Genomic DNA, 14,254 nt, shown 5'->3' with positions numbered 1-14,254 from the left:
CCGCCGGCAGAGCCTGAGCCGGCCCCGTGCTGGGAACCTGAGGGCCCCCGAGGGCTCTGTAACAGCTGTTCTCCCCCATCTCCAAACCCTGCTTCGTCTTCCATCCCATCCTCCCCACCTGGGTCACCTGCCTGGTGCCGCTGTTTCTCTGCCATCTTCCATCCTGGAAGGGAGGCTTAGCTGGGTGGGAGTGGGGGTCATGTATCAGCTTGGCGGGTGAGCTGGTGGGGGGGTGCCGTGGGGCCCCACGCTGGATTCCTCTCTCATGCTGCTGATGTTTTGAGAGGAAAAAACTCAGTGCTTGGAATGCTCCAGAGGAGGAGGCGTGGAGCAGAGAGGATTCTTGACATTCCCCGGGGGGTCTGCGCTGGGGAATGTAGAGATGTCTGCAGAAGCAGGTCAGGCCCTGGCGCTCGCTGGGTCACTGGGCTCTAGGGACACCTCCCCACCCGCAACTGTGCCTCCCCTTTCCCTGCCCCCGCCCGGGCTGTCTGGTTTCCTGGCTTCTTCTTGTCCATCTTGGTCCCCCTCCCAGTGCACACTGCCTTTTTAGGGATGGAAGCTGGCTGGTGGGGATCCGCTCCTTGATTCCTTTCATATCAGAAGGTCTCTGGGGGCTGATACAGACCATTCCCAGAGCAGGGAGTCCTTCTAGCCCCTTCCAGCTTCTTCCTTGGGAAGAAGAGTCACCAATTAGGGGCCTTTGTGCTGAATGTTTGAAAGATCAGAGAACGGTGTCACAGCTCCTGTGCGCTGTGCCCTGGGTCCGGCATTGGCACACACGTGGCATTGCTCCAGGCCTGGGGGTCAGTGTCGCCGTTCCTGCTGTGGGTTGGATTCTGGCAGGGGCCAAGGAAGAGAGTAACAGCAGGTAGCTTGTATCAATGGAGAGAGAGTGGAGCTCGGGTCTGCCTGGCTTGCCGGAGGCTCCTGCCTGGGCGGGACGGAAGGGCATTCCGCCGTCGGGGAGGCCCTGGCTTCCAAGCTACAGCTTGGCTGTCCCTCCTGGCTGCCAGCAAGTGTTGGAGACTCACGGTTGCACAGAGCTGCCCTGGGCCCCCATCACAGCCCAACTCCTGGGCTGCTTGCTGTCTCCAGGCCTTCCTCACCAAGACACCCCCCCCCATTTCTGCCCAGCAGTCAGCTCTCCCTCCTCCTTGCCTCCACCCCTGTACTGTCCCTAGCTCTCCTTCCTGAGACCCAGAGCTGATCCTTGTGGCGCTCTGACCTTTATCCTGGGTCTCCGTGTCTGGAGTGATGTGTCCCTTCCCTCAGCCCAGCGGCCCCAGCCCTGTGCCTCTGGCCCCTGCTATGTCCTATACCCCTCAGCCCCGTCCCTCAGGCACTGTGCTCCCCTGCCTCAGTGCCTTTGCTCAGCCCCCATTGCAACTATTTGAAGGTCCAACCTGTCCCCCAGACCCGCGGCACTCAGGTGCTTACGCACTTCCCCACCATAGTAGTGGTGAGCGGCTCACCTACTCTCATCTGTGGTGAGCATTTTTGGTGCCTTCCCCCCGTGTGAGCCTCCCCACAACCCCCCTCTACAGACAAGGAGATCAAGGCACAAAGTGAGGAGTGTGGACTAGGCATCCAAGCCCGCGTGCATAACGTGTGTTATAGCTCGCACGCTGCCTCTTTGGTGACAACGCGGCGTTACTGTTGTCCTTGTGAGAGGACAAGGCCCTGGAGGGGAGAGGCCACGCTGTCCCTGAACCTTACAACCTCGGCCCCTGGGGCCTCTGTGCACCCACCACCTGCTGGGCCTCCGTGGGGTTTTCCCCAGGCTCACTCTGCCCGACATAGGGGCCCCGTGGACCGGAGCGGGAGTTGTCCATGCGTCTGGAGGTCTCCTAGCTCCCTGGGAAAAGTAGAGGGGAATGTTCTTCAGCCCCCAGTCCAAGCCTGTGCTTTGGGATTTGGGGCGGGGAGTCCACTGGGCCCAGCCGCCCCTGCTCGCCCGGAGGGTCTGACATTCCCAGTGTCCGGGTGGCCGCATTATGCGCCTTTCCTGTCAGGCTGTCACTTCTGCTGGTTTCGTGATTCTACCAGTTTTGTGTATCTTCCCCTTCTTTTCCTTCTTTGGAGGAGGAGGTGGGGAGATTAGATGCTACATGGTTCGTGGGTTTATTCTGATGTGCTCCAGTAAACTATTATATTTCCTGACGATTCTGCAGGCTTTGTCTCAACAATTTAGATCTGCCGGAGGCTGCCAAGCCAAACAGTTAGTTTTGGCTGCGTGTGTTCCCCCTTTACTGAAATATTACACATTCCTCTCCAGTGAGTGGGGTATAAAAATAGATGCTGGGCTCAGTTGTGGTCTTGCTGTTTTTAGAACGGACGTGGCCAGCTGAGACCCAGGTCCCCACATGGGGTGACTGACGTCCAGTCCCGGCTTGGTGGGACGAAATCCTCCCGCGCGTCCTCCCTGGGGCTTCAGCGAGGGCCGGGGGTGTAGGGGATGGGCTGTCGCCATGCCTCCCCACCATGTCCCATCTCAGGCATCACGGGAGCCCGCAGTGTCGGATCCCCCCAGCCCAACTTCCTGTCCCTATCCGGGGCGGCTGCGCTGGAGTCGTTGGCCCCCTCGATGCTTCTCACACACAGCGTCCTTCCGCGGGGCCCCGGCTCGGGGTCGCTCAGTGCGGAGGGGCTGGACCTGGCACCACCTCCCTTCCCAAGAGCGCTTCAGCCTTTTTTCCAGAAATAAGAAAATGGGATCTGGAACTTGGTTGTCTCTCTGCTCTGCGGAGCTCATCACAGGGACCAGAAGTGCGGCCCCCCCAACCCCTCCGTTAGACCTGTGGGTTTCACAAGGCCGGGCTGTCCCCATCCCTCTCACTGATCTATTCCAGAGACAGAAGGGCACCCCTGACACCGTCTCTCAGGACCAGTGGTATGGTGTGACCTTCAAGGACATGATGGAAGGCGAGGGGGACAGAGTCCCTACTGTCCCAGAACCGCAGGCTCTGGGAGAGGCCACAGGACAGGGCAATGGCTCGGCCGTGATACTTTCAGGGAAGTTTGCAGCCCTGACTCCAGGGCCTGACACTGGGCGCTCAAAAGGGGGCCATCCCCTGGCTCTGCTGTTCCAGCATAGACTCCCTGCAGCGCTGGACAGCAGGCACCACACCCCTGCCCCTGGTGAGCACAGGAGGGCATGGGAGGAGCCAGAGCCTGGAAGGGACCTACTGGGAATGTTGTTGACGCCCCACATGGGGACTGAGGAGAAGAGCAAAGTAGCTTGTGTTTACTGAGCACTTACTGTACCCCCAGGTGCTTGTCTAAGATGTCTAAGGTGCTTGTTAATCTTCCTGGCCGTCTGGCAAGGCAAGGATGGTTATTTCCCTTTCTTTACTGAAAAAGAAGAAAGCCCAGATTCAGGGTTAGGGAGCTGGTGGGTGGTTTTGCCGTTTGGTTGTCTGGCAGCTGGGGGAAGCGTGGCAGGCCAGAGCAGCCCTGGAGCCCTGGTCTGGGGGAGCAGGGGAGTGGCCAGCAGGGAGGAGCCCGGGAGGGGTGAGTCGCAGAAGGGAAAAGCAGCGACACCTTTGAAACGGCCTGAAGTGGAAGGTGCCCCTTGCCTATGACCTGCCCAACAGCATGTCTTTGAAGATGAGTCTGGAAGCGCTTTTCCCTCTGGCTTGGAGATGGGTCAGCAGTGAACCCCCCGGGGCAGGAGGAGCAATCCGGAGCAGGGCGCAGGCCTGGGAGGAGCGGCCTTGTTCTCCCCCAGACCCTGTTCCTGCTCCGGGTTCTCTATAGAGTTCCTGGAGTTTTGGAGCCAAGTGAGATGAGATCTAGATACGGGGAAGGTCCTTTGCTCCTTTCCTCTTTCCTGCCCTGTCCTTTCCCAGCAGGTGTGTGTTTGAAATACAAACAGGGAACCCTTTCCGCCTTCCTGGTAAAGACCCGGCTCCAGCGCCGCTGATCAGGCAGGACTGTTTCTTAGGAGAGTGTAGTCCTGTTTTCTTCGCAAAATTAAAAACGATGTATACCCAGGAAAAAAGGCTTTGAATCAAAGATGCTAGAACTTTTTTTTTTTTAATATTTAATTTATTTATTTGACAGAGATCACAAATAGGCAGAGAGGCAGGCAGAGAGGAGGAAGCACGCTCCCTGCAGAGCAGGGAGCCTGATGCGGGGCTCGATCCCAGGACCCTGAGATCATGACCTGAGCCGAAGGCAGAGGCTTTAACCCACTGAGCCACCCAGGCACCCTGATGCTAGAAATTTTTTTCTCTCTAAGTTATTTTCCCCATTTCACCCCAAAGCCCTGAAACCAAGCAGCCACTACTGTCAGGATAGCCGTGTCTTCTGATCAGACGACACTGTCCCCTGAGGAGGGCCACATGGCCTCCAACTGCCTGAGGAACATGGCACAGCCTCCATCGTTTCGTTGTGTTCAAGGCTGTCGCGTCCTGCCAGTGCTGCCAAGGGACCCTACCAATGGTGGCCCGAAGCGGTCTGGGGACCAATGGGACCCCTCCTCTCTGCAGCGTCCCTGGCTCGGTCCATGGCTGCCCTCCACGTACACAAGGGCTCAGCCCAGCCTTCCAGAGGCTTCTGAGCAGAGATCCCACTGGAGAAATTGCTGATCCTAAAAAAAGCCTGGGGCGTGATGAAATGCTCAGTTTTAAGCGCCTTCCTTACATTGCAATTTCCAGATCAAAGTCATCTCTGCTCTAAGCCTTGGTCTCCACTTCCGAGGTATCTTTAGCAACTTGCTTATTTAAAGAAAGCATCATCTCTTTGCCCACAGTCTCCCTGTATTCTGTTGTGGCATTTGGAAATATACAGAGTACTGAGTGGCTCATTCAGAAACAGTCCTTTCAAAATCAAATTAGATCATTAGCGTACTTACCCAAATCCGGTCCTGTACAGGACGTCCTGACGTTTATGTGGATGTCGTCCCTGGTGGCCAGTGGCTGTTATGCGTGGCCCGATGCCCGGCGCAGCTTCAGGCCTGGGATTGCTGGATCCAGGTGGAAATCCAGCTGCATCTCACGGGCTAGTGACCCAGGACCGTCTGCTCACATTGCTCCGGATCTCCATTTGCTCACTTGTAAGAGGGAACATCTTTTAAAAAACCCAGCCCAGCAGCTTAAGGAAAGTGCCCGATGCGTGAGCTGCACTCAGGGGGGCTGTGATCGGCGGAGCTGGGGCTGTGATGGCTTCTCCCTGGGGTTCTCTTTACTGCAGCGAGCCGCCTGTGCCCCGCACATCATCCTTCTCTGGAAAAGCAACGGTTTCATCGTTCTCTGACAAACACGTCTGTGCCCATCGGTGAGAGTCGGGGCGAACGCTCTGTGTAAAAACCCAGGGAAGGATTACGCCTTACAATTGTAAAGAACCAGGTTTTGTGTATTAAGTTAGCACAGTGTTTAAATGAGACAGTAAATGAAAATACAGTCTTGCTATATCGCTGGCGGTGGTAGAAATTGGGGCAGGTCTGGAAAACAGATCAGCTGGTGTGCCTCTCGAACCATAAAAAGGAAAGGTCTTAAACCTTCTGGATTTTGATATTTCACATCTGGAAAGGTATCTGAAGAAATGAGTTCTGCACAGGAAGAGCTATATGCATGGAGATGGTCGCGCCTTAATTAGAACGGCGTGACCCCGAGATCATGACCTGAACCAAAATCAAGGGTCAAATGCTCAACCGACTATGCCACTGAGGTGCGCCCACAGTGCCCCAGATTACAGGCATAACAGAATCCCAGCCTCCTGAAACGAAAAAGCAACAAAAACACGAAAGGTAGGGGTTACAGAAGAAGGGAAGCTTATGAACGACTTCTTTTCTAATTCCCAAGCTCTCTGTATTGTAGTTTCACTACTTTTATTTAAAAAAGAAGAAGAAGGGGTTCCTGGGTGCCTCAGTTGGTTAGGCAACTGCCTTAGGCTCAGGTCCTGATCTCAGGATCCTGGGATCAAGTCCCACATGGGGCTCATTGCTCAGCAGGGAGCAGCCTGCTTCTCCCTTTGCCCCTCCCTCTGCTTGTGTGCAAGGGCTTCCACACACACTCTCTCTGTCAGATAGCATCTTAGAAAAATAAAAAAGAAGAAGAAGGGGGTCTCAGGGAGAAGTAGGGAGAGGAAGGTTCAAGGTGGTTTGTAGAAACGTAGAAGCTCATTGCTTGCTGTGCAGAGCCTGGGAGAATGCGCGCCCCGGCCTGTGTGGCTGAGCGTGTGGCTGAGCCGTCCCTCTCCCTCCCGGTGGGTTTTCCACGGCATCGTGCCGGCTTTGCTGGAGGTCAGTGCTGAGCAGCCTTGGATGGAGCAAAGCATTTCTGGGACACTCGGGCATGGTGTGTGCCCTGCGCAGTCTCCAGCGGGTGACGGCCTCGGGCTTCAGGCCCAGGGTCAAGGTCGTAGCTGCAGAGCAGTGCTGAGTGGGGGCGTCTCTCCCAAGAGCCCCGTGTGACCCACGTTCTCGCTCGTCCAGTGCTGCTGTGACAGCACAGATGTGGGCTAGGGGTGTATGTTAAACAGCACACATTGCTTTGCCTCAGTCGTGCAGGCTGGAAGGTCGGGTTCCCAGCTGGCAGACAGCCTCCTGCCCACTGTGTGCTTGGATGGTGGGAAGGAGACCATTGCTCTTGGTCCTCTCACAAGGACACTAACCCCATTGTGGTGCCCTCATGGTCGTGGCCCGATCCCCTCCCAGAGGCCCCACCTCCTCCTCCATCTCACTTTGGGCGTTAGGGCTTCCAGACGTGTGGTCTGTGGCAGCCGGCATGTCTGCCAGGGGCGGGTGGGGTGGGTCCCCGCGCTGTTTCCTCCAGGAAAGCAGGCTTGGGCTCTGTTGGTTTCTTTCAGCCGTGTCCGCCGCCCGCCACCCTACGTGGGGAGCCACGGGCGCCGGGGCTGGGTGCCGACCCCCACTGTGGGGCCGGGGTGCGCTGAGCCGTGCACCTTCTTCCTCACCTTCCAGGGAGGGCGGTCACCCCCAGACAGCCCATCCTCTGGAAGGTGCTGGAAGCACTCTCAAGGAGATGATCAGGTGCTCTGTTCACCAGGCAGAGGCCAGGGTCCTCAGTGAGTCAGTCTGCGTCGTCGGTGGCCTGGAGTGTGGCGGGGCCGTGGTGTCCACGCTTCTGCTGGGGTGGGTGTGCGGACTGCCGTCCTGAAGATCAGCCCTCAGGACAGAAGGATGCAGCTGGCGGATGACAAGCCGTGTCACCGTGGTCGGGTGGGCGGATGTGGGAGCCACGCACCCATTGCCGTGGATTTTAAGGTTTGTGCGGTTTTCCCCTCTGTGTCCCCGCTGTAGAGTCAGATGGAGTTCAGCGTCTGTTCCTTATCCATCCAAGAGCCGGCCAGCGGCACGGCCAGCGAGCCAAGACAGCTGTCAAAAGCGTCCCAGGGCTCGCAGGCCCTCCGGTCCTCCCAGGGTGGCAAGTCCTCCAGCCTGGACGCCCTGGGTCCTGCCCGGAAGGAGGAGGAAGCTTCCTTCTGGAAGATCAACGCGGAGCGGTCCCGGGGAGAGGGGCCCGAGGCTGAGTTCCAGTCACTGACGCCCAGCCAGATCAAGTCCATGGAGAAAGGTGAAAAGGTCCTGCCTGCCTGTTACCGGCAGGATCCCGCTCTGAAGGACAGGGAGGCCAAGGGGGAGAGGCCCAGCAACGTCCGCCAGGAGCAGCGCGTCTTTCCATGTGTCAGCGTCGAGCATGAGAGACCCCAGCCTGTCCAGGCCTGCGCCAGCACGGGGAAGGAAGCCATCCCGTCCGAGCCTGTAGGGAAGCTGCCCTCTCCTGAGGACCAGCAGGATGTCGTGGAGGACGTGGAGGATGGGCTGTTTTCGGAACCCATGACGACTCAGGTGGGCGGCCCCTCCTCCAGGAGTGACCCAGGGAGACCTCCCACAAGATGGGTGGACCACAGATGGGCTCACTTTCTTCTTCTTCTTCCCTTTCTTTCTCCTGCCTGTTCCATGTGGGGACTTCGGGGATCAGGAGAGCTGGGCTGTTACTCACCTCAGTGACTGGCTTACGAACAAGGAAACACATCTCACGGGTCTGTTCTGGTGCCTGTTACATGTAGATGTCGCAGATACCTGTTGCCCTTCCCCCGGTGTGTGAGGGCAGGTAAGGGAGGGCTGGCAGTGGGCCGTGAGCACAGGAGCTCGCAGGGAGACGGCAGTCAGTGTGGGAGGGGTTTGGATGCCCACTCCGCTGACGGGTCCATAAAGTTGGGCTGAGGTGTTGGGGAGGAAGGGACCGGCAGATGCCCCAAAGGGGACATGGAGCAAGCAGATGAGACCGCCGAGCCTCCACCAAGAGCGACCGTGCTCCATCTCAAGAGACTCTGGCTTCAGGGAGTGATAGTAGCTGCTTATTTCCAGACAGGATAGTGTTACGCGTCCAGGGCGGAATCCTAAGAAAGGAGTACTTTTTGAGGGGAGGGAAAAGAAAGATCTGAGAGGTTTGCTGGGTGAGGAGGAATGTGTCCTGGAGAAAAGGACGGTGCGGGAAAACAGGGTGAGTGGCTTCTGAGTGATTTCCCTTTTCTCATGGGAGCCCTGACCGTTCTCTGTACCCGCTGGTCTGCCCTGCTTGAGAGATCGAAGAGAAAACGCAATGTTTGGTTATGAATTGAAATAGAGCCAGTGTTAGAGGATTGCACAAAAACAAAAAAAAATAAATAAAACCAACCCAAAGTCATCATATTACAGAGGGAGGCCTTGGTTTTGAGGCATTAGGAGGAGCAAAGCAGTAGTTTGGATGCGGGCATGTCTGAGAACCATTTCTGGGGGACAGTCGTGGGTTGTTCTTGCACCTGGTGAGAACATACACGAGGTCTGTGTCCCGTCCATCTGAGACAGGACAGCCCTGTGCGGAGCCCTGTGCGGAGCATTCACGCTGCTGTCCCGCAGATGTGTTCTGGGTGGGTGGGCGTGCTTGCGGAGTCCCGCGGTGGGGAGGGGAGGAGGGATGGGAAGGGCCACCTGCTCACAAGCGAGGATGGCCGGGGGGAGGAAAAGAAGGATCTTCAGGTTTGAGTCTCGATTTTGGAGGCTGGGGGAGCTACCTGTTGGCAAGGCAGGCAGGCAGGCAGCCTTGGGGGGTGCCCCTCATCCCCCACACTCCTCTCTGTGTGCCTTGCTGGTTTTCTCTATGTGAGCACCATCCAGACTCTTCGGTGCTCTCTCGCTCTTTTTTTTCCTTTTAGCACATATTTAGAAAAATGTGTATTGTACTAGGTTGAACATACAGAGTCTAAAATGTGCCATGTTGAGTAGACAGCCCTGGGGTATTAGGTGTGTTCACAGGGTCATACGGTCATTGTCACCGTCCATCACAGAACTCTGTACCCATTAAACAACTCCCCATCCCCCCCCCCTCACAGCCGCCATTCTGCTTGATATTTCTGTGAATTTAACACTCTTAGTATCTCATCTAAGTAGAATCCTACAGTTTCCATCTTTCTGGGTCTGGCTTATCTTGCTCGGCGTAATATTCTCAGGGTCCATCCACGTGGTGGCATGGGGTAGGATTTCCTTCCTTTTTGAGGCTGAATAACTCCGCTGTATGGACTGACCACACTTTGTTTATCCTCCATCTGGGGTCAGCCTCGTGCATGGCTGGCTTCCACCCCTCGGCTGCTGTGAACCATGCTGGCGTGAGTGTGGCTGGACACACATCTGTTCGAGTCCCTGCCTTCCGTCCTTGGGGACAGGCCACCGGATCATGTGGTGATTCTGTGTCTGACTTTCTGAGGAGCCACCATGTTGTTTCCAACAGGGGCGGTGCCATTTTCCTTCCCTCAGCAGCGCGTGACAGGGCCCTTTCTCCACATCCTGCCGAGCGGGTTTTCTCTCTACTTTGAACATGGCCATCCTCATGGCCGGGAGATGATACCTCTAGGCCTTGTCATGGTTTCTCTTTGCCTGTCCCCAGTGGGCGGTGATGTTGACTCTCTTTTCCTGTTGTTTTTGGGCCACTTGTATACCTTTTTTTGAACAAATGTTCGGATCTCTTGTCTGGTTTTAACAGTTGAGTTTTGTGTTGTCGAGCTGTGGTCATTGTCTGGGCAGCTCGTGGAAGGGGGTTCCAGGCTTCAGACGCTTCCACCCCTCCCAGCAGATGACCTCCTGAAGAAGGGGAGCCCTGTGACAGGAGCTCCGTCTGGCCCCATCAGCGGCCCCTCAGCTTTCCAGCCTGTCCTCCTCGGTGTATTCACCATCTTAAGCCAGTGCTCTGGGTGCCTCCCTGTCCTTCCCGTGATGGCCCCCCGCCCGGTGTCTTTGCTCTCTTCTGGGTCTCTAATCTTCCTGCCCACCTGCTCCTTCTTACAGACCTGCCAGGCTGGCTGCTGTGCCTCCCTGGTGATCTTTCTCTGATTCTTGGCACCTGGGTCTTCTCTGAAGGAAGTTTTTATTTAAATACCCCAGAGTCCTAATTGTAAAGAGACGCAGGGAGGTGTGCTTAGGGGGAGTGGACAGTCGGAGAAGGCACATGAAATCCTTGTAGAGAATAGATTTCTGGGTGCAAAGCACAGAGAAATGCCAACCTCATTGAAGAAACTAGTAGAAAGCAGAGAGAGGACCACTTGCCTGAATTCTTTTGGGTTTTTCCGTCTTGGCTCCCTCTGCATCAGTGTCACACGCAGCCATACTGGGCCGGAGACAAGCTGCGAGGGAACTTGCTTTAGTCCGTTGGTGTCATTGTCTCCACCAAAGCATCTTTGCTCTTTGCCAGCTCCGTGGAGGGCGGGCGTCCGAGCGTCCTTCCCACAGGCTGACGCCCACCAGGTGGACGCGTGCGCTCGTGTGAGAGCATCGGGAAGATTTTGTCACTTGTTGGCTTATTCCAGGATGACTGCCTTTCACCCTGCTTGTCCGTGCACAATAGAAAAGATACATTGTTCTCCTTTTCTCTATGAGCTGCTTGCAGACTTGCCCGGGGACAGAGGGGGGAAAGCGCTGGATCCTGGCAGAGTGTGGCTCCTATTGAAGTTTCTTTCATTTTCTGGTTCCAAGCACCGAGGCAAATTGAGGTCAGGGAGCTCCAACATGGAAGGGAGCGATTTCATTTGGGTCAATTTAAATGAGATGCTGTTTTTAGATTATGTATAACTAAAAAAAAAAAAGAAAAAAAAAGAAAAGAAACTTGTGTCTTACTTTGGTGTTCATGTCCCTTCTACAGGTCACCTCAAGTAATGTTGTCTTGAAGACAGGATTCGATTTTCTGGACAACTGGTAAAATGTATTAGACCAAAATAATAATAATAACGATAAAATCAAGAACCCCTGGAGTGTTTTTCCAAAGCGGTGTGGTGGAGGAGGATAAAATGGGCAATATTTCCCTTTGTATTTTCCTGGTTTCTGTACACTTTTTTCTTAATCATTTGGAAACTGGTAAATATTGCCTTGTCCAGATTTCCAGATTTTTCTCTTTTTGGTAAGGCCAGATATATATGCTATTTTCAATGATTTAATAACAGAAGTTTTGCATTTGGAATTTTTAAAGACTGTTAGGGAATTCCATTGATCTTGTACATAAAGCTTCCATTCCCAGTTCCACCCAATTCCCCCCACCCCAGAGATAAAGCTTTCTCATTGTGTCACAAAAATCGTGAAAGCGATTTCCCTCTCTTTCTCCTTTAGTCTCTCCCCTTTTTATTAATTGGGTGAACTTTGGTTGGGTGGCTGTTGGTGATATCCTCAGTAGTGGCATCAGCACGCCAGCTGTGACCACGGAAGGATGACCCTGCCACTGCCCCCAGTCCCCACCCAACGTCCCCAGCCATCCAGGGCCACCTGAAGCCACGCTTGTCGGATCGTGTGCCATCTCCACCCTCATGGCGTTGCCAGGAAACAGACTGTTGGCACACGGCAGAGATGCTCTTTAGTTCGCCCTGATAACTATTCAAACCATTCATAGCTGTTTAAGAAGAGCTGCATGTTTAAAAGTTTTGTATTAACTTTTCATTATTTTGTATCTAGGTTTAGATGTTGTAGGGCTGCCACTTTTCTGGGGTGTGTACTGGTTTCTTTCTGGAAGCTCTTTGCTACTCACGTGGCCTGTGGATGTCCCCTGTCTCGGGCGTCTGCAGGGGTAAGGGTGGACGGCAGGTGTTAGAGGATGGACTCTTCTGAGTAGGTGTGTTAGAACCTTCCAGCATGAGACTGGCGGGCCAGTGGACGTCTTCATCCCGAGGACTGGTCAGACTCCCTGGACGGATCTCCCTCCGCATTCCTGACCACCATCCGAAGTGAACAGTCAAGTTTCTGCAGCGCCCCGCAGCGCTCCCTGGAGACGTGTGTGGTCATAGCAATGGCATCTCTTGGAGCGAGACTTTGTGACCCGCTGCTGCTCAGGTGTCGTGGCAGCTCCCAGGCTACCCAGGGGAGCAAGGTGGCCCATGCCCCGGAGGTGGGTGGGACAGGGCGAGGAGGAGCGTGGGCCTTACCCTGGGAAGCCTATGCCCTGACTCGTGGCCCTGAGCTGCAGGAGCCTGCGGGACGCACCCGAGTGCGATCTACACATGGCCTCTCACTGTGTTCTCCTCACCCAAAGCCTTAACCCCTGAGAGTCCGGCCAGTGAGCACCTAGTTTCAGTATCAAAGTGTGTCTTTTTAAAAATGCGTTTCTGTTTCGTATGACCTCCTTAAGTGATTTCCAGAATATCTTATCTGGCTCCAAGGTAAAGCCCATGGCAACTTACCCCACTCCCCGCCCCCCTCCCCCGGGAATGTTTCTGCCAAAGTTGTGGCCCAGCCAACTTTTGATTTGGTTTCTGCCAATTGGATTATGTCCTTAAACTTCATTTGGGCCCTTAGGGTTGTGGATATGACCTTCTTGCTTTGGTGACTGTGTTATGGCAAATAGAGGTTCTTTTGTACCATTTAAGGATAGTGAAACATGCCAGGGAAAGAAGGTTTCTAGCATGGTGGGGAGGGAAAAGGGAAACTCCAGCTGACACAGCACGGCAGTGTGCCCGCCCCTCAGGTCAGCCGCTGAGTCTCGGAGCCTGGCTCGCCACCTGCCTCCACTTCCAGCCTGGAGGACATTGGACTGTCTCAGAACCCGTGCTTGAAAACGCTTCCTCAAACGAGAGATGGACAGGTGTGCGTTGCTATTCCTTGGGGCTGGTGTAGCAGGGGGAACTGAACTACATCCAGGAACAATCAGCCCAAGATGAGCTGTCTGTTCTCTGAGGAGATGGTTCTCATTAATTGCTGATTTTTACATAAAGCCCAATTATTCCTTTCAAGTTGGACCCTGGAAGCTGAGGGGTTTGGGGATGGTAGAAAATCTCTGCCTCCCCAGGTGCCACCTGGGAGCCTCTGCTCAGAGCTATTCAGTTAATCTTGTTTCTACAGAGTCTTAAGTTTCGTGAGAGACGGCCTCCTGAGATGAAAGGTAAAGTCAAAGCTTGGGAAATCCTCGAGTGGTGTTGCTTGGCCCTGCTCTCAGAGGTCAGGGACTGAGAAGGAGGCATGAAGGCCTAGAGGACACAGGCTAGTGGGTGTCTGAGATGGTTCCTGCCCACCGAGGAATCTGTGTTCGGTGTGTCCAAGTACTATGGACAAATGAAGCTCTTAAGTTTGCCATCCGCCCCCAACATGTATCAGGGCAGGGTTTTTAGAACCAGGAGTTTATATTTATCATGTTAAAAATACACACTTTTCAGCTGAAGCCTGTATTTGGTGTTGGGTGTCCCCCCCCCCACCCCGCACCCCCATTCGGTGCATCTGGGATTCAGCTCAAAGATTTAGTGTCTTGCTTTGGGTGACCATTCCTGACCCCCAGGAAGTCAGAAACTAGTTTCAGTTCCTTCACTTGGGGGTCTCTACCCTGCTCTCTGGGTTTGGGAGTGCTGCCTGCTGGGGACGGCTGCAAGCCGCACTCACGGGGATGTCAGAGCCGCCTCCCTTTCTTTGTTACATGTTTTCAAAAACAATTGAAACATTCTTACTGACAACTTGTAACTTGGTTGTATTTTATATTAATAGCCTTTAATAAAGCCATTTAAAATATGTTAGGTGTGTTTATTTGGGGCCTCTACTGGAGCTGGGAACCCTGTCAGGATGCTGTTCAGCACAGAGGAGAAGGATTTGTACTAGTTAAGTGAGTGTCAAACCTCTTCCGGGGACTAGTTAAGCAAGTGTGAGACCTCTTTGGGGAGACTGCTGTGCGCAGGCCTGATTCAACGCCCCCTGCAGGGTGGTGGGAGGTGGTGCCCCCCCTCCCATGCAGAGGGATGGGATGATCCTGGAGGGCACCTCTCCAGCCGGCAGGTGACCTGGAAGCCA

The 14,254-nt window shown here is 54.8% G+C and overlaps 1 protein-coding gene across 2 annotated transcripts in view; it reads left to right on the top strand.

Moving 5' to 3' along the window:
* Nucleotides 1-13,978, top strand: part of CUNH1orf198 (chromosome unknown C1orf198 homolog) — a 31,586-nt gene extending 17,608 nt beyond the window's left edge. The window contains exons 3-5 of one of the 2 annotated variants that reach the window (XM_013047586.2): nucleotides 7,268-7,816; nucleotides 7,950-8,081; nucleotides 11,142-13,978. In XM_013047586.2, coding sequence (XP_012903040.2) covers nucleotides 7,268-7,816; nucleotides 7,950-8,075 — 675 coding nt within the window. In that variant the 3' untranslated portion in view covers nucleotides 8,076-8,081; nucleotides 11,142-13,978. The remainder of the gene's footprint in view (nucleotides 1-7,267; nucleotides 7,817-7,949; nucleotides 8,082-11,141) is intronic. The other variant, XM_004776007.3, reaches the window with a different exon arrangement.
* Nucleotides 13,979-14,254: the final 276 nt, after the last annotated feature.

The sequence above is a fragment of the Mustela putorius genome, unplaced genomic scaffold (genome assembly GCF_011764305.1).
Source record: "Mustela putorius furo isolate JIRA1106 unplaced genomic scaffold, ASM1176430v1.1 tig00001075_pilon_pilon_pilon, whole genome shotgun sequence".
NCBI lineage: Eukaryota > Metazoa > Chordata > Mammalia > Carnivora > Mustelidae > Mustela > Mustela putorius.
Note: the sequence above shows the minus strand (reverse complement) of the source record. Positions and strands in the feature narration are given on the sequence as shown.